Below are 26,791 nucleotides of genomic sequence, written 5' to 3'. Positions count from 1 at the left end.
TCAACCAAAATTCCTTTGGTAGACCCGCCCCCTTCCAGCACACTGCAGAATGTGTTCATGGTGGAAATCAATCTTACATTTATCCAGATAGCTTAAATAGCTTCAGCTGGAGATATTTCAGTAATACGTTTGCATCTAATATGGACATTTATCACTTGGGCATAAACTGGACATTTGCCAATAGATTAACTGTGGTTTCCAGAAGAGCAGGTGGTTTAGACCACAGTCGGCAGTGCACAGTGTCGGTTAAAAACTCATTATTTTCGACACCTACTTATAAAATCCATCTTAAGTGTCATTGGTAGTGGATGTGTTCACTGCAGAACAAATGGCTTTTGTGCAAATTTTGATAGCTGGCTGGCTGGTGGCTATATGCGCTAGTGTGTTTAAGCTAGCACAATTAAACTAGCCTTTTTTCCTGTTAAACATTTCAATGTTTCAAAGGTTTTTAATATACTTTGTTAACAGTATGGAATAGGGCATGTGTCCAGAAAAGTTCAAATAAGTATGTATATGATGGTAAATTCTGTGGTGAAGTTAGCTGGCTGGCTGTAGTGGGTCTTCTCAGAGAAAGCTGTCAATCACTTCATTCCCAAGTGTATCCACACCTTCTTACTTTATAGAAGAATAATGTTTTTAAAACTAATTTTTTGGGGGAAATAAATGGGTAGGGCTAAAAGTTGCGCCCAGCCAGCAGGGGTGCAACACCTGTGATGGCTTCACTTTCTGTTGTAGAAAATTTAATTAATTAACACCTGACCAATCAGATTGAACAGCACTGTGGTATACATTTTTTTTTTAATTTAAAACATAAAATACATGTAGGTTCTTCTTAGAGGTCCACACATGTCTTGGGAATACCCGATTGTAAGCACCCTTTGGTCAGATGCCGCGACTGTGTTGTGGAACACAAAAAGCATCCGTCTTACAGAAAGCCTCCCACAGTTGCTTTTGAAAGATGACTCTCATCCGTAGCTCTGCCTCAAACACCACAAATCCTTCTGCAGTTCTAATAACAAGGGAATCCATGATGCATTTGGAGATTTGTTTTGATCCGCTGGCACTTGACTTGTGAACCTAAAGATTTTGCTTTTACATCAGACCTCAGGGAGCAAATAAGAAAATCATCAGAGCATAGGCAAAAGTAAGATTAAGATATAAAAATAAAATATGCATGACATATATCCAGTGTGACCAGCATGGCTGAAAATTAGTGATGAATTGAAAAAGAATTAGATCGTTCTCACTTATGACTGAATGATCCTAAAATAATAAGATGTGATGTGAAGGAAAAGTTTGTTTGTTTGTTTGTTTGTTTGTTTTCAAAGGACGAGAAGAACTGGACTGAAGACAGCCTACTTTTTGCTCAAGTCTTGATGGTTAATACTATTGTATTAAGTTTGAGCTACATTTGGGAGCCAATTATGGTGTTTTCTTAAATGATGTGGTCGAGTTTTTTCAGGCTGTCCACGCTTGCCTACAGGCACACAGTCATGTTGAATCTTGCCTGGCAAAGTAATTGATTTATTGTTACATGAAAGTGCTGTGTGTTTTTTGCAGGCAGCAGACCGAGAAAAGGATCCCATTATGTACAGCATCCTCAGTGGAGATCCTGATAACATCTTTGAACTTAATCAAACGTAAGCTCTCATTCAAGGGTTTCACAAAAGTTGTGCTCTGACAGTTGAGTTTATTTTCCTCGCCAGGAAATGCTGATGTTCTAATTTTACACTGAGACCTTGTGGAAATAGCTGAGGGACTCATGGCCTCTGCATTTTATTATATTGGCTTGCCACTTACCATTTGTCTTTGTCATGAATCAAATACAGAACAAGATTGTGAATCTAGATTTGGTGGGGAAGGATGACATTAATAACACGATGCAGCCTCAAAGAAAATTGGCAGAAAAGATGGCAACAGCATCACAGTACTCTATACTATACTGTTCTGTACAGTCACTGAGATGAGCTGTTCCATGAAATACCAGCCCATGCCAAATTCACATACTTTTTCCTTTGATACTTTATGATTGCACAATTATACTCATTCAATCAAGATTATTTAGTCTTATCTCCAAGCTGTGACCCAGTAATCAACTTCACCGTTCTCAAAAACATATGATTCACCTGACATAAGAACCACAAAGCATAGACTTTCATCAAGTCTCAATGAAGAGCTCATACTTTGTGAAGAGGTCTCATCTCATCTCCGGGCTTTACATCATGCTTATGACAGACAATCAAAGGCAGGAAATTGCAAAAAAATTAATAAACCTGGCTGTTAGAGTTCTTGATAAGCAACAAATAAGCAATATTAAGATCACTAACTGTTGTTCACCACCATCTTCCAAGTCACTACATCAAATCCATATAAACCTAAAAAGGTGCCTGAAGACAGCTAGCATTGAATTGATGAATAGTAATGCTTGTAGACCTGAACATATAAACCAGACTTTGAAATTTAAGTCTGTAGAGTTTACAAAGCCCACATTATGCTGAGCTGTGTGTTGACCAGAGTGGGCATTGGGTGGTTTAGAGACACTCCAGGCTGTCCACCCACGCACATACTTGCACAGACTCAAGCTCTGAAATCAAATTAGTTGAACCTCAAATAACCTCGACCTCATGTCATCACTGGAGCGATCTTAAGTGGAGATAAAGGACATAACTGTTCATTTCAGCCCAGTAATACAACATACAGTACATGTCTGACAGAACTTCAGAAACATGTACACAGCTTAAAATAAGCCCTTTAATTTTTCTCTTTGGGGGAAATATCCTTTATAGAACCCTATAACGGAGGGTTTTCATTTCAGAAAAGGCACCAAGTAGAAGCATTTTAGAAACATAGAACCATCTAAAGAAGCCTTCAGGAACCTTTTTGAGGATATCTCAAAGTATGACTAGATACTACACATCCAGTACATGAAAGTTTTCGAAGATTGTGTCATGTTGCCTATTTTCCTTTTCATATTTTCTGTAATTACTCAGAAAAAAACTTGAAAATGTACTCACAGGATCAAAAATATATAATTGATCATTAGGTCAATGGTTCTTATTATTTCAGTTTCTCAGGAGGAATCCAGGGCTGTATTTCGATTTAGCTAACATATAGGGCTGGTTAACAGTGTTACAAATGGCTGCCGCATTTCCATGGTGTTTTATTTAGGAACAAATGAGCCTGTTAGTGCGACTTTCAACAAAGTAATGACTCACTATGTCTCTATTCGGGCTGTGCATTCTTTCTACATTTTTAACCTCACACCCCATTCCTTCACACATGGGACAAACAAGCAAGAGGCTTATAGTTCATCATGAAAGGACTCTATTAAACTTTTGTAAAATCCATTTGTCTGCTACTGTGGTTTTCATGCTGGCGTATTGATGCCTTGCAGGTCGGGTCTCTTGCTGCTGGGAAAGATGCTGGACAGAGAGCGCACGGATCGCTACACACTGATCGTTTCTGCTTCTGATGGCAGGCCGGACGGGGTAAGAACATGGCTAGATGTTAAATCAAACAACACTGCAGATGAGATTCACACCTCCTCGAATACAATTCTCTTTCAACCAAGAAGTCACTTACCCAAATCTGTGTGCAGCCTGAACAGAATGAACCTTAGCGCTGCTTCCCAAGAAGCTCTGAACCTCTAGAGTCATGTTAGGTGTTAGACATGGATATGGCAGCTAGCAATATTTGTTGGTCATTGAAGATCTGACCTGGGACAAGAATTTGAGATTATTGTTCTCAAATGGCCTTTTCAGAGGCTATGCACTTCACTCCTCTTTCTCAGTTTATGGTCCCTGCTGTGCTTTTTTTAAGTGCATCTCACTGCAGAGTCGCTGTGATTGATCTGGATAGAGTATCTCACTATGGAGTGATCATGCTGTGATGATGGTGGTAAAGAGCAAAGAGGCTTTTTTGTGTTTTAATCACGGAGCTCACTCTCTTCATTTCAAATCTACTGTGAGCTGGCATCATTTGCAAGCTATTCTCTGATGAGCAGATTAGTTGAAGCCTGCCATGCCTGGCAGTGTAGAATCAAGTCATTGTACAGCTGGGTTTCAAGTTAGCCTATCTCAAACTAGATGTCTGGAACAATTTGTTGACAAATATATCCAAGAACTGCCTACTTTCTCAGAAAGAGGTTAGTTTATTCAACCTAAAAGCTTTTAATGGCATGATGGTGAGAAGTTATTTGAATCCAGTTCCTAAATCTTGCTCTGAAAAGCTTACTTAAGCTTGTTGTGGCATGCAAAAGGCAAATAGATTGCAACCTTCAAGATCTTGGAGTTTGTTGCAAGAAAAGTGGCCAGAAGATACTGATCCAAGTCTAATTTTGAGACAGAGTTAGCTATGTTTTCTAATAGCATTCTACTTCCTGTACTACCCCAATGATACTTTTGCTGAGGCTTTGGTGGTTTATTGGTCAGAAGACCTCATTCAAATCCTGGCATGGCCAAGCTGCCACTGTTGGGCCCTTGACCATTATCTGCTCAGCTCAACCATAAGTCACTTTGTATAAAAGCATCTGGCAAATGTGTAAATGCAAATGGAAGCCTTGATAAGCAGTTTCCAAATACAGGTAATTCCCTTCTAACATCCAGCTTGTTGAGCAGATTCCTGACAGCACATTTATCACAACAGAAGCTTGGAAGGCATGTATGTCCCTTTTAGTGTTGCTTTAGCATTGCAACACTGCAACCTTTACAGAAAATGAATACAAATGCCTCTCTTGTGGCCAATGTGCAACCAGTATGATTTAATCAGAACCCCCTTTAATTGGCAGAAGCCAATTTTCCCTTCGTTCTTTGGGAGAAACTGATACGTTTCTGTCTCTTGAATGGCAAAATATAGTCTTTCACTTGTGCATACTCTCACCTTTTTCTCCTTGGAACTTCCCTCCGTTCCCTGTTCTTGTTGCCTCCAATTACAGTTGAGGAAAGTTTCGACAGGCAGGAAGAGTAATCCAGAAATCCAGCGCAATCTTTGATATGCAGTGACCTTCCTTCAAGTACTTGGTCATTAGCCAATTTTTTAAACATCAAGTGCTCTGTAGGGCAAAAGTGTCTCATGAACAGATCCCTGAGTGAAGCTGACCTACTTGACCTTCACTCTAGAAGAGTTGTTTCTGCTTGCTCTGCACAGTTGGGGGGGAATTATAACAGCAGTGCTCCAAGCCAGACATGCCTTGATCAAGCTGCTTTCTTTTATGTTGGATGTGTATGTACCACAGCGCTGTTAAAGTCATTTGTTCCCCTGATTTGTTCTATGTTTGTATCAGCAAATTTCCAGATTGGTTAGCTTGATCCGTATCTGTATATTGTTAGATGATCTGGTGACAAGAGACGGCAAATGAGTCAATCCTAAGCCTTCTGATTGTTCCTGCTGAAAGCATTCAGGTAGTGTCGTGTGAGGTTGTCAGTGATGGACTCGAACTGATGCAGGCAAGAGTCATTGACAAAGTTAGCAGAAAATGAGACAATATTGACAACATGTATAAGCACATGAATGGAGGACAAGCATGTGGGACTCAGTAAAAATACCTTCTTCCAGACTTCACCCTTCTTGACAAAGAGGATTAAGATTCTTATAAAGTCACAAATGAGTCCAGTGAGATGCAGTGTTCAGTATGACAAGAAACAAGAAATTCTGTCACAAAACCACCATTTAGAATGAGATGCTCTTTGTTTTTGCAGTCGGTTAACATGTTGTGTAGTGTCTGCTCAGCTTAATGTCATTTTATGGAAATGTATGAAAATTTCCCCCATTATGAAAGTCATTGAGTAATTCCATGCTGCTGTACAAACATCAACGACAAACTGAAAAGCAAGTGCGTTTATCTTTTAGCTTAAAGCACCGTCACGCCTGGCACAAACTAAGCTTTACACTGACTTAATTCAACCTCAGGAGGCTTTATAACCACCACATGAAATATTTACAACCACAATCTGTCAAACACAGCACCATTTAAAACCTTTAACCAAGAACTCCAAGGAGCAATGAAAGCGCTTTATCTAATTTACTGTATTTTCCGTCACCCCCTGGCACTTAACCCGGGTAGATATTGGAGACCTGTGTATCTTTGTGGATGTGATAGAGGTCTATAATCAATTGACTGTGGAATGATGTGAATAGACTGAGCTGATGGAAGAGAAGTGAGTGAAGCTTGTATCTCCCAGAATTAACTGCAATTTCTCAAAGACTCATTTGAGTCATTAAAATATAAGTTCTATAGCTGAAGCTCAAGGTTATATCAAATTCCTGGACATCTGAGGGTAAATATTAAACTCTGAAAATACTAAGTCCATATTTACTCGAGTACAACTAGCAGAATATTTTATGAGCAACATGGGGGACTTTATGCAGTTTCTACAGAATACGCAATAGAGGATGATTGATATTAATTAATGCAATGAAGCGTTTCACTATCACAGCCAGCTTGGTAATACAGCCTCATTGGTCTGGAAGAGAAACCAGGTACAATGATGACAGTAATCTGAATAGAGTATGGCATTATCATAGCAAATACTCTCCCCCCGCAAACTAGAAGTGACCAAGATCCTAGAACTAGGGTCCAAAAGTCTGAGAGTGCAAGTGAAAATACTTCTATTATGCATTCTTTTCTAATTTAAGACAAAAATTGTCATGTAACTGACAAGAATTTATGCGAAAAGTGGAATCTTTGAAATATTTACATGAATTTCAGAGTTTTCACATTTGGTACGTCTCTTTTTTTCCTTTAATGACAGTATGCACTTGAGCTGACATAGACTCCACAAGTTTGCACAAAATCTAAAAAAAAAAAAAAAAGAGCCATTTCAGATCAAATCCTTCAGCATGTCATCTGAACACAAGATTAGGAGAGATTAGGCTTCAGGAAAACCTGATCTTTTGGACATGGTCAGTATCATAAATTTGCTTAGTACAGAGTCTTGAATATTTAATATTCAAGATATTGAAATTTTAATTTCTTTGTCCCACATGTTTAAAAATTCCCAAACCTTCTGTTTGGGCACAGGTGGTTTTCAATTCAAAGGTTTTTCTTTGTTTATTAATTAAAAGACGCATCATGTAAAGTAATGATGGATGTCGTTTCTCTTGACTTAGTTGAGCGGTTCTTCATAATATGGATTACAACAGTTGTGGAATAGGGCTATTTACTGTATGTTTATTATTTACTGTTTGATCTCAAATGCATTAAGAAGGCAAGAAACTCATCCACTAATGAACTTTTGACAAGGCAAACCTGTTAATTGAAAAGCATTCCAGGTGACTACCTCATGAAGCTGGTTAAGATAATGCCAATAATGTGTAAAGCATCATCAAGGTAAATGGTGGCTACTTTGAAGAATTTGAAATATGAAATATGTTGGGTGTTTTTAGCACTTATTTTGTTTGCCACATAATTCTATATACAGTTGAGGTCAGAAGTTTACATACAGTTACATGAATGTCATCTTTGATATGAATGTCATGGCAATATTTAGGCTTTCAGTAATTTCTTTGAACTGTTCTTTTTCTGTGGCAGGATGTACAGCAGGCATCTTTAATTAAAAAAAACATTAGAATTTGGTGCACAGGTTTTAATTTTCTTTGAGTTTTCTGAAATTAGCACAGGGTCAAAATTATACATACAGGGTCAACAATTTACATACACTCACGAAGATTATTAATTCAGAGGTACTGAAACTTCCAAAATGTCTCTTGCCAAGGCCGAGGTCTCTTAACTTCCTGTTAGCGATCATGATTGACTACAGCTGGTAGCTTCTGTGTGCCTTCATAAAGAGGGTTTGTTTACAGCACTCATTGGATTGACCAACACACAGTAAAATGGGAAAGACCAAGGAGCTCAGTGCAAATCTGAGAAAGAGGATCACAGCTATAACTCCGGAATGTCTCTTGGAGCCATTTCAAAACAACTTCAAATTCCAAGATCAGTTCAAACAATTGTATCCAAGTTATTGTGAGGTGTAGTCACTTGGCCAAGCCACTTTGCTTCAAGAAAACCCAAACTGTCACCCTCAGCTGAAAGGAAGTTGGTTTGGATGGTCAGGAACAACCCGGGAACCACCATGGCACAGCCCTGCCATGAACTGGAAGCTGATGGATCACTGTCTACAGTTCAGATCAACATGGACTAAGAGGCTCCTATCCAAGAAATAACCCCCTGCTCCAAAGTTGACACCTTCAAGCTTAACTAAACTTTGAAGCTGACCACACAGACAAAGAAAAAGCCCTTGGATAGCTGTATGGTCAGATGAGACAAAGATTGAGTTGTTTGGCCACAGTGACCATCATGTACAGAGGAACACTGTACCAGCTGGTGGTGGTGGTGGTAGGATTATCATGCTCTGGGGCTGTTTTACTGCCAGTGGAACTGGTTCATGGCACAAAGTGGATGGAATAATGAAGAAGGAGGACTACCTCAGAATTCTTCAGCATAAACCATCAGAAACTTGAACATGACTTGGAAGTTACAACAGGACAGTGAACCCAAACACGCATCAGAGCTGGTTGTGGAGGATAAAGCAGGCTAACATTAAGCTTAAAACAAGTCCCGACATCAACCGTATTGAAAATATATGGACCGTGCTTATAATTCAAGGCCATGCCAAGAAAAAAAAGTAACTGAACTCTATCAATTCTACCATGAAGAGTCATGAAATATCCAACCAGAATTCTGCTAGAAGCTTGTTCATGGTAAACAAAAAATGTTTGGTCAAGGTGAATCTTGCGAAGAGACATTTTACCCAAATATTAGGTGTGCTGTATGTATATTTTTGACCTGTATGTATAATTTTGACCCTGTGTTGATTTCAGAAAACCCAAAGAAAATGATAACTTGTGCACCAAATTCCAGTGGTTTTTTTTTTTTTTATTAAAGATGTATGCTGTACATTCTGCCACAGAAAAAGAACAGTTAAGAGAAATTACTGAAAGCCCAAATATTGCCATGACATTCATATCCAAGATGACATTCACATCACTGGATGTAAACTTCTGACCACAATTGTATGTTCCATGTTTTATTTCATAGTTTTGGTGTCTTCAGTATTATTCTACCATGTAGAAAAGAGTCACAATACAGAAAAAATACAACCCCGATTCCAAAAAAGTTGGGACAAAGTACAAATTGTAAATAAAAATGGAATGCAATAATTTACAAATCTCAAAAACTGATATTGTATTCACAGTAGAACATAGACAACATATCAAATGTCGAAAGTAAGACATTTTGAAATTTCATGCCAAATATTGGCTCATTTGAAATTTCATGACAGCAACACATCTCAAAAAAGTTGGGACAGGGGCAATAAGAGGCTGGAAAAGTTAAAGGTACAAAAAAGAAACAGCTGGAGGACCAAATTGCAACTCATTAGGTCAATTGGCAATAGGTCATTAACATGACTGGGTATAAAAAGAGCATCTTGGAGTGGCAGTGGCTCTCAGAAGTAAAGATGGGAAGAGGATCACCAATCCCCCTAATTCTGCACTGACAAATAGTGGAGCAATATCAGAAAGGAATTCAACAGTGTAAAATTGCAAAGAGTTTGAACATATCATCATCTACAGTGCATCATATCATCAAAAGATTCAGAGAATCTGGAAGAATCTCTGTGCATAAGGGTCAAGGCCGGAAAACCATACTGGGTGCCCGTGATCTTCGGGTCCTTAGACGGCACTGCATCACATACAGGCATGCTTCTGTATTGGAAATCACAAAATGGGCTCAGGAATTTTTCCAGAGAACATTATCTGTGAACACAATTCACCGTGCCATCCACCGTTGCCAGCTAAAACTCTATAGTTCAAAGAAGAAGCCATATCTAAACATGATCCAGAAGCGCAGACGTCTTCCCTGGGCCAAGGCTCATTTAAAATGGACTGTGGCAAAGTGGAAAACTGTTCTGTTGTCAGACGAATCAAAATTTGAAGTTCTTTATGTAAATCAGGGACGCCGTGTCATTCGGACTAAAGAGGAGAAGGATGACCCAAGTTGTTATCAGCGCTCAGTTCAGAAGCTTGCATCTCTGATGGTATGGGGTTGCATTAGTGCATGTGGCATGGGCAGCTTACACATCTGGAAAGACACCATCAATGCTGAAAGGTATATCCAGGTTCTAGAGCAACATATGCTCCCATCCAGACGACATCTCTTTCAGGGAAGACCTTGCATTTTCCAACATGACAATGCTAAACCACATACTGCATCAATTACAGCATCACGGCTGCGTAGAAGAAGGGTCCGGGTACTGACCTGGCCAGCCTGCAGTCCCGATCTTTCACCCAGAGAAAACATTTGGCACATCATAAAACGGAAGATACGATAAAAAAGACCTAAGACAGTTGAGCAACTAGAATCCTACATTAGACAAGAATGGGTTAACATTCCTATCCCTAAACTTGAGCAACTTGTCTCGTCAGTCCCCAGACGTTTACAGACTGTTGTAAAGAGAAAAGGGGATGTCTCACAGTGGTAAACATGACCTTGTCCCAACTTTTTTGAGATGTGTTGTTGTCATGAAATTTAAAAATCACCTAATTTTTCTCTTTAAATGATACATTTTCTCAGTTTAAACATTTGATATGTCATCTATGTTCTATTCTGAATAAAATATGGAATTTTGAAACTTCCACATCATTGCATTCCATTTTTATTTACAATTTGTACTTTGTCTCAACTTTTTTGGAATCGGGGTTGTATATTCACTTACATTTGCCATCATTTACCGCATCATAGGCAATAGATAGGCCGTCATTTTCCGCTCTGCTTTAACATATGGATGGTAGTGGGCTCTTCCAGGATGACTCCACCCCTGCCCACAAGGCCACCGGGCTTACTGAATGGTTTGATGATTATAAAAAAATAATGTAAAATCATATGGCTTCCACAGTCACTCGATTTCAACCCAATTGGACTCCTGTGAGAGATTTTAGTCTGAAATCTCCCCATCAAAACACTGAGGCAATATCAGGAAACATCTTCAGGAAGAATGACACTCATCGTTCCACTACAGTCCAATACAGCACCTTAGCAGCACACTATGTTGATTGTTTTTGTTTTCTTTTTTACCATATATTTGTGAGCGAGACAAAAACTGATTTTTCTTCAAAATGTCTTTCTTCTTTGAAAAATATTCAGCATTGCCTTCCCACAGCAGTAGCTGATTTGGTTCCTGCCATTTCCACCCTTTGAAAATGCTAATTTGCCCAACAGCTGTGGAAATTTTTCATTAGGCTCCATTCACAGCTTGATGATGATTGCAAATATGTTATCAATTTTGTTGGATCTGTGTAAATTAATCAGTGGAAGGGGATATTTGTTTATGAAAACAAACAGTGGCCCCCCGCCAAGCATAGGCTAAATTAATCACATTCAGCTGTTTAAGGACTTGATTTATTCACACCCTATCTCCTCAGTGTAGGACTATACAGTGCCAGAATTATTCAGGAAAATGAGCAAAAATAAGTATATATAAGTGTTGCCAAGCAAAACAAACCTTGCCCGGTAGCACTTATGATGAATATGAAGGAAGATATCGTGAAAAAAATAGGTACCCTATGGGTACATGTGGTTACTGCTTATAAATAAAATTGTTTTCTGATCCCATGTCCATACAGTAAGTATAGCATATATTTACTCTGTGAGGCAGTAGCCACAAAAATGAACCATAATCCAAAAATGAACAATTTAAAAATCACAGAAGTAAAATATACCAAGTGTCTGAACTTTATATTATTCTACTCTTACCTCTTACAGTTTTCGAAACTGAAACCTCCGAACTGAGGCTGACACACACACACGCTGTTGCCATGACCAAAACGCTTATTTCCCGGAAATAGCCAGGCGCTAAAGCTCAGTGGAACGCACTTTCCTTCTGTAATAAGCATAAACATGTCTGAAAGCGATTTCTTTCATCTAGTCCATTTATTTCAAATGGTAAAACCGACTTGTATATACACTCACCAGTCATTTTAATCAGAACATGTGTATGTGCATGCATAGTGTGCAACTGTTACACTCTTACATTCTTACAGCATGATGACATAGTAGCTAGTGCCTCTATATGAGGCAATAGCCACAACAAAAATGATTTTGACCTTTTTGGTGACCTTGACCGGATGACTCTCAAAATGTTGGTGGTTTTATTTGAGACCAATGCCCATCTATCCTGAAAGTTTCATGAAGATTGGTCCAGTTGTTTTCCTGTAATATCATTAACAAAAACACAAAGAAACAAAGAAAGAAACCCCACTGAAAACAATACCTTGCCCCCTGGTGGACTCTGTCCTGGGCGAGGTAAAAATAAACGATTAAACACAACAAATTCTACACTTCCAACCAAACAATAGGATGTGGAAAATGGTTGATACCACTAAGGTGAATGCAAACATTTCATCATTCTAAAGAAAATATTATACAAAAGGAAGCCCATACACACACACTGCAAAAAAAAAAATTGAAAACTGAATTTGAGGAGAAAATTACTTAATACTAGTGAAATTATCTTGCTGCATGGACAGATATTTATACTTGATAAGACATCTTAGAATAAGTTGGTTGCAATCTAGAACTAGGCTTAATAATCTCAGAATTGGTGACTTGTATTCTTCTAATAGGAAATGCTAGATCGTGTCAACTATTTTCAAGATATTTTCACTTGCTAAGATATCATTTTTTGCAGTGCAAACCTAAGAATTTAAAGGAGCTTAAAATATTTTGCATGGAGGAGTCGATTAAAATCCTTCATTTCTCCAACCTTGTTAGATGTTCAAAAAGGCCACCCTACTGCTGCAATTTTGGTCAAGTCATGGTTCGCCTCAAGCCTAGATCAGGTTTGGCAGTGATAACACTGCATGGATTTGCCCATTCATGTTTACCTGAATTCCACCACTGTGACATCCAGCATGCTTTCCCAGACCACCTCACCATTATTGCTAGCCCTATAATGATTATTTAGTGAAAGCTCCCTTGGAGAGAAGAATAGCGTGGTGCAGCGGTTAACACTGTTGCATTACAGCAAGAAGGTTCCGGGCTCAAACCTCACAGTTGACAGGGGCCTTTCTGTGTAGAGTTTGCATGTTCTCCATGTGTCTGTGCAGGTTTTGTCAGGGTGCTCCGGTTTTACCAACAGTCCAAAGACATGCAGATTAGGTAAAATACCCAGCCACTGGAGTTGCACAAACCAGTGCATACTTAGTACTGGTCCCAAGCCTGGATAGATTGGTGAGGGTTGCATCAAGAAGGGCATCTGGTATAAAACCTATATGTCAAATCAAATATGCAGAACAGATCCACTGTGGTGACCCCTCATGGGAGCAGCTGAAAGAAGTTAGATATTCAAGAGAGAGGCTCTGTGCTATTCTTCTCTCCAAGGGAGCTTTCACTAAATAATCATTATAGGGCTAGCAATAATGATGAGGTGGTCTGGGAAAGTATGCTGGATGTCACAGCGGTGGAATTCAGGTAAACATGAATAGGCAAATCCATGCAGCGTTGTTGTCATCACTGCCAAACCCAATCCGGGCTTGAGGCGAACCATGACTTGGCCAAAATTGCAGCAGCAGGGTGGCCAGTTCCTTTCTGTGCACACACACACACACACACACACACACACACACACACACACACCTATGGGCAATTTAGAGTAGCCAGTTAACCTACAGTAATTGCATGTCTTTGAATTGTGGGAGAATCTCATGCAGACACAGGGAGAACATGCAAACTCCACACAGAAAGGCCCCCGTCAGCTACTGGGCTTGAGCCCATAACCTTCTTGCTGTGAGGCGACAGGGCTAACCACTACACCATCGTGCCGTCCAATCCATATAGCAACATTCCAAAATCACGGGAAGGCTTTCCCAGAAGAGAGGAGAGCCAAAGAAGGACAAAAGCTGGAATAGGTTGTATAACAAGTCCATATGGGAGTGATTGGTCAGGAGTCCACAAACTTTTGGCCATATAGTGTATCACTGAATTGCATTTAATTTCATTAAAGCTGGTTCTAATTCTGGAATTGAATATACAGTATTGGCTTTGTCAAGCAGATAGTTAAAGTTCTCACCTCATGCTTTCTTTTTCCAGACCTCAACTGCCAAGGTGAACATACTGGTGACTGATGTGAATGATAATGACCCCGTGTTTGATCCTTTGCTGCCTCAAAATCTCACCGTCCTGGAAGAGCAGGCAAACGCTTTTGTCGGTCAAGTGAGGGTAAGTGCATGTCCACATGCTGCAAATTAATTTTCCCCAAGTTTCTGAATCTGTTTGCATCTCCAGTTCCCATGTCCCCTTTTTCACAGCAGAATTTACTGTACCTGTGCAGTGATTTATTGAAAGGGCTCCACAGCTCAAATGTAAAGGCACATGAAGGCATGTTCATTTAAGCTTCCAATTTGGTGACTCTTCACCCCATTATATTGTTCCTCACCATATCATTCCTGTTAGTGCTCGTATTATTGAGCAAAGCTCCTCCTCTGCAGGTGGCTTTGATAAGTCTAACCCTAATCAGTGCTCGCTGGGCAGATGGGCAGAGTGCCAGCGGCTTCACCTCATCATTCTGTCACAGAAGGCTGCCTCGTTCAAGCCTCTGCACTCTTTATAATTTCCCAATTAAATAAATGTAATTTAAATAATGTGTCACCTTCGGGGACATGCCGCAATGAGCGGATTTGTTAAGCTACAAGATGTAATTAGTGGTCGAGATGAATAGGTCTGCTCTGTCAGTGGAATAAGCAGAAGATAACACGTAACGTAGACGTCTGTTTATTGACTAAGCTCCTTTTGGTACACATCTGACCCCTGGGGAAATTACACTGGACTCAAATAGTAACCTTGTAAGACACTGTTTTTGCTCTTGTTGTTGTTTAGCCTTCTGTTTAATTCATTGCCTGTTTCTGTGTATGTGCACTAGGGGTGGTAAGGTGTGATGACCATATAACCCACTATGACAGTTATTTCTTAGATCCCTCTTATCTTTCTATATAGACACCAATCACTGCTGCACCTAGAAGTATGATTATTACCATAATATTTTGTGGGACCTGAACTAGATTTGACAAATCAGATTTGCTGTTTCACATTTGTATGAAGTACAACGCTGACTATGCGAAACAGATATTGAAATAAAATTCTGCAATAAAAATCAGCAATAAAAATGCAAAAGAGCAATTGAAAACTCTAATGATTTTTTTTTAAAAGTTGTTTTTCGTCATTGTAGATCAAGCACTCAGAGTGTTTTTTGTCAGATGACAACAAGGAGTGTGCTGTTGATTCAGCCACAGAGATGCAATGACAAGTAGGAATGAAAGCGTGTATATCTTACATGGAGAGAAAACATTTTTGGCAGGTCATGCAGTGTATTTTTTTTTTTTTTTTAGATTGATTCACAAAGCAGCTTTACAGGAATCCAGATATCGATGCAATTCCAAAAGATATAGTGGCTTTGTGGTAGCTGTTGCCTGATAGACCAGAACAAAGTTAGTGGGTTGGAATTGGGAAATGCCCAAATAGGGAGAAAATGGGGTGAAAATCCAAATAGAAAGAAAACACATTCTTTCAGCTCAAGCAATGCAAGAAAACTTGAGGTGGCCCTGCTGAGATTAGTCATGATTTGTCCAAGAGCAGAACCTCAAGACCTATTCCAGCTAATATGCAGAATCATTAGCATGTTTTGCTTGATTCACTTTGTTAATTTGGCCACAACCTCATTATTATTATCTCATCATTATCAGGACATTTGATTACTTTTTGTCTGTGTCTTCTGGATATCCATTATACACTATATGACCAAAAGTTTGCGGACACCTGACCATAATGTCCATATGTACCCGCTGAAGATCCTGTTCCAGATGTAGTCTCCCCTTTGCTGTTCGAAGAATTTCCACTCTTCTGGGAAGGCTTTCAACTAGATTTTGGAACATGGCTGTGGGGATTTGTGTTCATTCAGCCAGAAGAGTTTATAAGGTCAGCCTCTGATGTCAGGGGAGGAGGCCTAGCATGTATTCAAGGTTTCAGTTCAGCCCAAAGATGTTCAGTGGGGTTGAGGTCAGGGCTTTGTGCAGGACACTTGAGCTCTTCCACTCCAAACTTGGTACATCATGTCTTCATGGAGCTTGCTTTGTGCACAGGGGCATTGTCATACTGGAACAGGTTTGGGCCTATTAGTTCCAGTGAAGGGAAAATGAAATGCTACAGCATACACAGACATTATCTACAATTGTGTGCTTCCAACTTTGTGGCAACAGTTTCAAGAAGGCCCACATATGTGTCATGGTCAGGTGCCCACAAACTGCCAGCCATATAGTGTACGTACAGTTGTGGTCAGAAGTTTACATACTGTGACATGAATGTCACCTTGGATATGAATGTCATTGAAATATTTGGGCTTTCGGTAATGTCTTTGATCTGTTCATTTTCTGTGCCAGAATGACTGTACAGCATACATCTCTAATTAAAAAAAAAAGACTAGAATTTGGTGCACAAGTTATAATTTTCTTTGGGTTTTCTGAAATCAACACAGGGTCAAAATTATACATACATTGTCAAATTTACATACGCTCACTTAGATTATTAATTCAGAGGTGCTGAGACTTCCAAAATGTCTTATCTTGCCAAGGCCGAGGTCTCTTCACTTCCTGTTAGTGATCATGATTGACTACAGCTGGTACGTAGCTTTTCTGTGCCTTCATAAAAAGGGTTTGTTTTCAGCACTCATTGGATTGACCAACACACAATACAATGAGAAAGTCCAAGGAGCTCAGTGCAGATCTGAGAAAGAGGATCGTAAATGTACACAACTCCAGAATGTCTCTTGGAGCATTTCTAAACAACTGCAAATTCCAAGCTCAGTTCAAACAATTGTATCCAAGTTATTGTGAGGTGTAGTCACTTGGCCAAGCCACTTTGTTTCAAGAAAACCCAAACTGTCACCCTCAGCTGAAAGGAAATTGGTTTGGATGGTCAGGAACAACCTGGGAACTACCATGGCACAACCCTGCCATGAACTGGAAGCTGATGGATCACTATCTACAGTTCAGTGAGTTTTATATCACCATGGACTAAGAGGCTGCTATCCAAGAAATAACCCCCTGCTCCAAAATTGACACCTTCAAGTTTAACTAAAGTTTGAAGCTGATGACATGGACAAAGAAAAAAGCCTTCTGGAGTAAAGCTGTATGGTCAGATGAGACAAAGACTGAGTTGTTTGGCCACAATGACCACCATGTGCAAAGGGTCACTGTACCAGCTGGTGGTGGTGGTAGGATTATCATGCTCTGGGGCTGTTTTGTTGCCAGTGGAACTGGTTCATTGCACAAAGTGAGTGGGATAATGAAGAAGGAGGACTACCTCAGAATTCTTCAGCATAAACCATCAGAAACTTGAATACAACTTGGGAGTTACAACAGGACAGTGAACCCAAACACACATCTGAGCTGGTTGTGGATGATAAAGCAGGCTAACATTAAGCTTAAAACAAGTCCTGACTTCAACCCAATTGAAAATATATGGACGGTGCTTATAAGTCGAGTCCATGCCAAGAAAAAAAAATGTAATTGAACTCTACCAATTCTACCATGAAGAGTCGTGAAATATCCAACCAGAATTCTGCCAGAAGCTTGTTCATGGTAAACAAAAATGTTTGGTCAAGGTGAATCTTGCAAAGAGACATTTTACCCAAATATTATTATATTTATTATATTATATGCTGTATGTATATTTTTGACTACCTGTGTATAATTTTGACCCTGTGTTGATTTCAGAAAACCCAAAGAAAATTAAAACTTGTTCACCAAATTGCAGTGTTTTTTCTATTAAAGGCATATGATGTACATTCTGCCACAGAAAAAGAACAGTTCAGAGAAATTACTGAAAGCCCAAATATTGCCATGACATTCATATCCAAGATGACATTCATGTCACTGTATGTAAACTTCTGACCACAACTGTACATATAGCATGTCAGATGTATCAAAACTACCATGAGATTAAGATTGGGCATGAGACAATTGTAAGACTAATACATTACTCCCTGCATCAAGATGATGAAAGAAATCTATGTAGACTGTAGTCTCTTGAAAACATCTACTGGCAATATCTTGTCCCTTTTATTATATCCTTGATGGGCGGCATGATCGCACAGTGGACACCACCTCATAGCTCCTGAGCTTGGCTTACTGTCTCTGCAGAGTTCTCCCCGTGCTCGTGTAGACTTCTTCTAATTTTTCCAGTTTCTTCCCAGCCTCTTAGAACACACCAATAGGTGGACTGGATGCATGAATATATGTTACCAGGAGTATTCACCATGACCCTGACCAGGATAAGGTTTACTAAAGATGAATGAATGCATATCTCTTGACTATCTACTGATATAAGCCTGATTTTACTCATAATTGTCCAATGCAACATGGGCATTGATGGCTCAATAGTTCAGTTTATCCATGTTCTTTTACACACTGCTCAACGCTGCATGACTTCCACTTTCCAGGAATTTCAAAGGACTTATTTGTAGCCACTTGCTGCTACTGTTGGGATACATGGCAAGGACAAATCTATAGCAGCCGGTACTTATGTTCAGGTTTAATTAACTTTTAATTGGTTACTGTGAAGATGTATGCTTTCATTACTGGTTTCTGCTTGGCTTTTGAGAATAACAATGGACTTTCACCTGAATGACCTCCTAGAAATATATTAACATGAAAAAAGTCAAAGTGATGTGAAAAAGAAAGGAAAAAACGTATTGGCCACGAAAAGTGGTGAACAGTGTGCGTCAAGACCAGGATCTTACAAGACCCAATAAAGAAAATCCTGAGAGTAAGCAGCTTTTACTTTTATGCAGTCAGGAACAGATGGTAAAAGGTTGTGAGACAAAAAAGACTATGTGATTGAGGTGCATTGTGAGACACACTTTATAAGTTTTTAAATTATTACCATTCATTCATATCTTCAACTATCATCCATCCCAGATAATGCATTACATCCCCTTATTGGTCAAACAGCGGACCACCTTCCTAGTAAAGAACAGTACAGGTAGGCATATCAGGCGAAAATTCAAATTCAATCCAAATTGCTTGAAACTGGTCTCACTGAACTCGGAACTGAATGCAGGACAACATACTTTTTGCAGAATTAAAATATGTTTATCCGTTCTTGAGATATTACAAATCAAAGATTGAAAAAAGTGACTTAATTTTTAGAAAACTGCTGTAATGTATTCGAATAACATAGTCCAAAATGAGACTCATTAATGAATAACATCAAATGTTTTTTTCTTAATAACGTTTCTATTTTTCAAAATATTTACATGGAAATTGGCAGGAACATAGACAGTTGTATACTGAATACAAAGTTTGAACAATAAGTAAAAATAAATTATGCAAATTAATATTTAATTAGTATTCATTTTGCTAATTAGGTAAAAACATTAAATTGGTACACTCAATAAAAAAAAGTAAGAAAAGATTTGTGCTGTGTAGGCCTTTGTATTTCTCAAAAGTAGGGCCTACTAGTGTTTATATTAAAGAATATAAATGATAATATTCACAGCTTTCCACATCCAATAAACACTTCCAATTAATTGAATTGAAATTGACACTTGCGTCTCTGACTTTCGTTTTTTTAAATATCATTCTGACCACTAAGATCTCAATATTTTTCATCAAAACAGCTACAGTTATATCCTAAAATAGTTATTTATTTACATGAATCAGTTTGATTTGAAAAAAAAAAATAAGTTGGTAAAGCTATGAAAACTCACTTCAAAATCTCCTGTAAAGCATTACATCAAAACTAGCTGATGGACAATACTGGACAATGTGTAATATAATGTGCAATATAAAGTGCAATATCTCTCCTGCTGCCCCCCTTCCTCTCTTCCCCATATCTTATTCTTTTTATACAACCCCGATTCCAAAAAAGTTGGGACAAAGTACAAATTGTAAATAAAAATGGAATGCAATAATTTACAAATCTCAAAAACTGATATTGTATTCACAATAGAACATAGACAACATATCAAATGTCGAAAGTGAGACATTTTGAAATTTCATGCCAAATATTGGCTCATTTGAAATGTCATGACAGCAACACATCTCAAAAAAGTTGGGACAGGGGCAATAAGAGGCTGGAAAAGTTAAAGGTACAAAAAAGGAACAGCTGGAGGACCAAATTGCAACTCATTAGGTCAATTGGCAATAGGTCATTAACATGACTGGGTATAAAAAGAGCATCTTGGAGTGGCAGCAGCTCTCAGAAGTAAAGATGGGAAGAGGATCACCAATCCCCCCAATTCTGCGCCGACAAATAGTGGAGCAATATCAGAAAGGAGTTTGACAGTGTAAAATTGCAAAGAGTTTGAACATATCATCTACAGTGCATAATATCATCAAAAGATTCAGAGAATCTGGAAGAATCTCTGTGCGTAAGGGTCAAGGCCGGAAAACCATACTGGGTGCCCGTGATCTTCGGGCCCTTAGACGGCACTGCATCACATACAGGCATGCTTCTGTATTGGAAATCACAAAATGGGCTCAGGAATATTTCCAGAGAACATTATCTGTGAACACAATTCACCGTGCCATCCGCCATTGCCAGTTAAAACTCTATAGTTCAAAGAAGAAGCTGTATCTAAACATGATCCAGAAGCGCAGACGTCTTCTCTGGGCCAAGGCTCATTTAAAATGGACTGTGGCAAAGTGGAAAACTGTTCTGTGGTCAGACGAATCAAAATTTGAAGTTCTTTATGTAAATCAGGGACGCCGTGTCATTCGGACTAAAGAGGAGAAGGACGACCCAAGTTGTTATCAGTGCTCAGTTCAGAAGCCTGCATCTCTGATGGTATGGGGTTGCATTAGGATTTGCAATGGGATTTTTATTTACAATATGAAAATCATGGGATTTTTATTTACAATTTGTACTTTGTCCCAACTTTTTTGGAATCGGGGTTGTATTTGTATATGTAAATACTTAATTTAATTTAATTTATCTCGAAGTTTTTTCTTTATTTTCTATTCTCTGTTTATCCTGTAATGATGCTGGTGGAATCTTAATTTCCCTGAGGGAACCTTCCCAAAGGGATCAATAAAGTTCTATCTAATCTAATCTAATCTAATCTAATCTGATGGAAAATTTCCTGAATACTTCATCAGAAACAGTTAGAGCGAGAGAAAATCCCTATAAAAGTTATCTGATTGATATTCACAAGTAACCCAATCAGAAACTGATCAGAAGCGAGAGAGCCTGACCACTTTCCTGTGACTCAAAAAGCATCAGCAGTTTCCTGACGTCACGCGAGCAGAAAGTGTACTCTGTTGTACCAACTTCAACCTGCTGTTACACCCAAAGTACAGAACAGATCTTAATAAGATACACTTCTTTGAAAATCAGAAATTATAAGCTTTTTAATAATAGTATTCACAATAGAAAATATTCAAGAGTTAAGCAATGACAGATTTGGAAACTTAGATGAGTGTCTGCTTGCACAATTTTCACACCACGACCAGCGAGCCTCTGATATACCTAATACAGGAGGTCATTCTTACCAACAGCGGTCACCCTGTACAACAATTCTCCACTGTCCCAAGATAATATTATTTATTTTTTTCGCGGTCCGGTTTCCATCAAATCCTGCGCTCTGATTGACTGGTAAGCGGGCCCGTGTCCTACGATACGGACCCCAGTTACGGACCCCGGTTATGGACCTCTGGCGACTTGCTCGTTCACAACAACAAACATAGTAATAAGCATTTTTTGGCAACATTTATCTTTTTTTATAAGATTTATTTATAAGATTATCAAAAATCTTATAATTTTTTGCCAGCATTTTTCAGGAGAATAGCATTAATTTTACAGCATGGATAGTGATAACGACAGTGTTCACAGCAAAAGCGAGTTTTACTACCCTGAGGAAGAAGAAATAAAAGAAAACATTGCAGGAGAAAGCTAAAAACCTGTAACTGTTGCTAACGCTGAGCAAAAACATGGCTGAATCCTGAATGACTCAATTTTGTATAAATAGGGGACTACATAGGTGACAAAATGTAGTTTTTTTCCTGCCATGGAAGTGCACTTGTATACTGAGGAGGAAGCCATTTGCATTACAGCCGTGAATGAGGATTCAAAATGGCTGCTCGTCTCGGGTTTCCCTTTCGGGCGCTCTCGTTTTCTGTTAGAATTTGGTAAAGAAAAAAATAAACATATTATTTACTAGCTTAAGGTCGGTCCATATGGTGAAATACTGTGACCTCGGCCTTGAATACTGACCTCGGCCCAGAGGGTCTTGGTCAGTACTTTCAAGACTTCGGTCACGGTATTTCACGATACAGACCTCATCTCATCTCATTATCTCTAGCTGCTTTATCCTGTTCTACAGGGTCGCAGGCAAGCTGGAGCCTATCCCAGCTGACTATGGGCGAAAGGCGGGGTACACCCTGGACAAGTCGCCAGGTCATCACAGGGCTGACACATAGACGCAGACAACCATTCACACTCACATCTACGGTCAATTTAGAGTCACCAGTTAACCTAACCTGCATGTCTTTGGACTGTGGGGGAAACTGGAGCACCCAGAGGAAACCCACGCGAACACAGGGAGAACATGCAAACTCCGCACAGAAAGGCCCTCGCCAGCCACGGGGCTCGAACCCGGACTTTCTTGCTGTGAGGCGACAGCGCTAACCACTACACCACCGTGCCACCACGATATGGACCTCCCAGCTGGTAAATAACATACATGTATTAGAGCCTATTCATAGTATAAACTCATTGGAAGTATGTTTAATATGCCAATACTGTACAGACACTTTCACATTCACTCAGATGATTAGTGTATATAAGGTTACAGTGTATTCACTTTATATTCGACACTATATTTTATAATTTCTTACCAAATATATTTGTTTATTTTTTATTATTCTGAATTCTTGCTTGCACACTGCACTGTTTGGATTGCTCCTGTAATCTGTCTTTAGTAAATGCTTTATCCTGGTCATGGTGGTTTGAATTATTAATTTGTTCATTTTCTGGGAAAAGAAACCGTCAGGATAGGGTGCTGGAGGTGGTGGATGCAAGCACAGAATTTATTAAAGTGAGTATCTGAAAATCAAACCATTAGAAACATGAATCAATGATCATGGGCTCATACCATGGGATAATAACAAAAACAAGACAGAAACACAGAACTGAGGTTTAAATAAACAGACTAATCATAGCATTATTGAAAGCAGGTGTGCATGGTTTGTGACTTGGTGCGTGCAATGGCTGATGGGTGCTGTAGTCCCACGTAGCCGTGTTTGTAGGCTGTGGTGCATGGTGGGAATTGCTTTTCAGTGCTGACATGACAGAAACAACCAAGTTAATTAGAAAATAAGGCACTGCTCAAGTTAACTCAAAAGACGTGTTAGATGTAAAGCAACTCATGACCCTGGCTTATAAATCATGAATTCACTCAGGTTTATAAGTCTAAGGTTAAGATACTCCTTAAAGATACTCCGATTTGGATTGGACTAGTTGTACATGGGGAGGTTGGGTAATGTAATTATTGCCATCAAGTCAGTAATTATTTACAGCCTGAATGTGCATACATGCATACATTTCCAGACACATGTGTCTGGAAATGTTATGATGTATTTTACCTTTTATAAGATGACACCTGGGCGGCACGGTGGTGTAGTGGTTAGCGCTGTCGCCTCACAGCAAGAAGGTCCGGGTTCAAGCCCCGTGGCCGGTGAGGGCCTTTCTGTACGGAGTTTGCATGTTCTCCCCGTGTCTGCGTGGGTTTCCTCCGGGTGCTCCGGTTTCCCCCACAGTCCAAAGACATGTAGGTTAGGTTAACTGGTGACTCTAAATTGACCGTAGGAGTGAGTGTGAATGGTTGTCTGTGTCTATGTGTCAGCCCTGTGATGACCTGGCGACTTGTCCAGGGTGTACCCCGCCTTTTGCCCGTAGTCAGCTGGGATAGGCTCCAGCTTGCCTGCGACCCTGTAGAAGGATAAAGCGGCTAGAGATAATGAGATGAGATGAAGATGACACCTGGAAATAACCCAATCCAAACTGACATGTTGGTAAATATGTTATATGACATGTTGGAAAAGAGGATTTGTGCATTTTTATTGGTGTAAAGACACTCCAGGAAGCTCGCTTTTCTATCATCTTGCACCAAACACAAAACAAAACCAAGTATTGGCTGAGTTTAATACAGAGAACAATAAAATATAGGTGACATTTCAAAGAACCTGTCAGAGAAGTGATGCTTAAGGGGGTTTAGGCAAGCTATTATATTCAGTTAGCCGAAAGACATGTTATGGTCATGTGAACTACTGACTTGTGCTGCCATGTTCACAACAACAAGCAGCTATTGTCAGGGATTGGTAGGATACAGATATATGTGCAGAAAAATACTTTATTTGTAATAGTGAAAACACACAGGCAGACAGTCCAAATCGACAGGCAATATCAAAACCGTAAAATGAGCAGAGGGTCGGGCGAGGCACAAACAGAATATCACAGGCAGAGAGAAAAACGGAAACAAGGAACACGAATCAGAATTCAGGAAACCAGGAAATCAACCATGGAAACAAAAAAGTCAAAGTCCTTCCCATACCATTCATGGCGCGTTTGGCAGCACCAATCTCCATTTCGTAGCCCTCGGCCTCTCGCCTATGTTACATAGCTAGGGTTACAGTGGGGGGCTAGTCCTCTGGTAACCACAAGAGTTTGACTCCCCACTCGCATCTGTATTGCAGCATGCCTTGCCAGATGGAAGTAGGCACCATTTTTATGATGGTCTTTGGTATGACCCGACCGTGAGTAGAACTCATGATCTCCCAGTTGAGAGGCCACTCGCTGGTACCATGGAAATAAGGCTCGGTAAAGTGTCGCAATGAACTCAATACTTATCACTGAGTGTGCATTTAAACAGTCTTTATATAGGTGCACAGATTGAGCCTTAATCATGAGCAAGTGTGCATCGTTAACAGCCCATGTGCAAGAGTCCGCTTGGCGCATGTGCAGTCCAGAACACGCCTGAGAGTCCAACTGGTACATGTGCCAAAGCATGCAGGTCTGACAGTAACCCCCCCCCCCCCCCACGAGCTCCCTCTTGGAGTGACAATCCATCCTTCCTGGCCCCAGGGATGAGGACCTGACGCTAGATGCCGTGCCATCGGCGCATAGCTCTGAGCCGACATGGCACGAGATACTTGGCTCAGGAGGGGGCTTGGGCTCAGGCTCAGGATAGGACTTGGACTCTGGGTTTGAAGTGGGCTTGAGATCTGGAGATGACTCAGACTCTGGACTGGAAGTGGGCTCGAGCTCTGGAGATGACTCGGACTCTGGACTGGAAGTGGGCTTGAACTCTGGACTTGACTTGGGCTTCAGACTGGACACAGGCATGGGTTCGAGCTCTGGACAGGACTTGGGCTTCAGATTGGACCCAGGCATGGGTTCAAGCTCTGGACTGGACCTGGACCTTGGACTGGATGCAGGCTTGAGCTCTAGACATGACTTGGATACTGGACTGGACTCAGGCATGGATTTGAGCTCTGTCTGCGCATTGTTCTGGTCCTGGTCAGGCCCCAGTGGTAAGACAACAATGTTTTCGTGGTCGGGTGGTGGCAGGACGACAACATCTTCATAACCAGGCAGCGGCAGAGCAGCAATGGCATCTTCATAGCCGGGAGACGGCGGGATTATGGCGACGTCTTCATAGCCAGGCGGCGGTGGGATGACAACAATGATATCTTCATAGCCGGGCAGCGGCAGGACGATGACGTCTTCATAGCCGGGTGGCGGCAGGACGATGACGACATCTTCATAGCCGGGTGGTGGCAGGATGATGACGATGCTGAGGCAGAGGCCGCCCTGTCATCCTCTGGCACCAGTTCTGGAACTGGTTCTGGCACTGGCTTTTGTGCTGGAGCTGGCACTGGCTCCAACTCTGGCACTGGTTCTTGCTCTGACTCTGGTGCTGGTACTGGCTCTGGAGCTGGCACTGGCTCTGACTCTGGAACTGGCTATGGCTTCGGCTCTGGCACTGGCTCTGGAGCTGACACTGGCACTGGCACTGGCTCTGACTCTGGCTCTGGTGCTGGCTCTGGCAGTGGCTCTGGCTTGTACTCTGGTTTAGGAGCTGGCTCTGGCTCTGACACAGGCTCTGGCTCTTGCTCTGGTTCTAGCTCTGGTTCAGGCACTGGCTCTGACGCAGGCTTCAGCTCTTGCACTGGTTCTGGTCCTTGCACTATCTCTGGTTCTGGTTCAGATGCTGGCTCTGGGATTGACTGTGGATCGGGCTGTGGGACTGGCTCTGGAGCGATGGCCTCTAGAAGGAGCTCAGGAGCAGCTGTCTCCTCTGCTGTCACTGCGTCAGCCACTGGAGGGAGCTCTGTGGCAACGGCCTCCTCTGCTGCCTCTGCATTGGCCTCAGATGTGATAGCCCCTTCCCAAAAAATTTCATGGGGGTCCATCTTCTCTAAAGATTCATAAATGTACCAGAGCATGACCTGGAACTCATGTGAGCTCTGAAGGTATGGGTGCTCTACTCTTATGAGGGATTCAGCCCATCGGCTTGCTCGTCCAGTCAGCCAGGAAATCATGCAGCTTACCCCGACAGGTTCTGGAGGCTTGGGTTCTTCAAGGTCCGCAAAAAAGAGGCCCCACTGCATGCTGAATCCACAAGGGTGATACTCTCCATCATAGGGTGTTGGTGTGTGTACTCCAGTACACTACCGGAAAAACGATGCGAGAGGTTGAGGTACGGAGACCCAAAAGTTGCCTGGAATAGCGTACTGGAACCCT

At 40.6% G+C, this 26,791-nt stretch overlaps 1 protein-coding gene across 1 annotated transcript in view; it reads left to right on the top strand.

Annotated features, from left to right (window-relative positions):
• pcdh15b (protocadherin-related 15b) overlaps window positions 1-26,791 on the top strand; it is a 462,078-nt gene that overhangs the window by 215,114 nt on the left and 220,173 nt on the right. The window contains 3 exon segments of the mRNA XM_060938905.1: window positions 1,561-1,640; window positions 3,395-3,488; window positions 14,087-14,215. Of these exon segments, the coding sequence (XP_060794888.1) occupies window positions 1,561-1,640; window positions 3,395-3,488; window positions 14,087-14,215 (303 nt within the window).

This window comes from Neoarius graeffei, chromosome 14 (genome assembly GCF_027579695.1).
Source record: "Neoarius graeffei isolate fNeoGra1 chromosome 14, fNeoGra1.pri, whole genome shotgun sequence".
Classification (NCBI taxonomy): Eukaryota; Metazoa; Chordata; class Actinopteri; order Siluriformes; family Ariidae; genus Neoarius; species Neoarius graeffei.
Note: the sequence above shows the minus strand (reverse complement) of the source record. Positions and strands in the feature narration are given on the sequence as shown.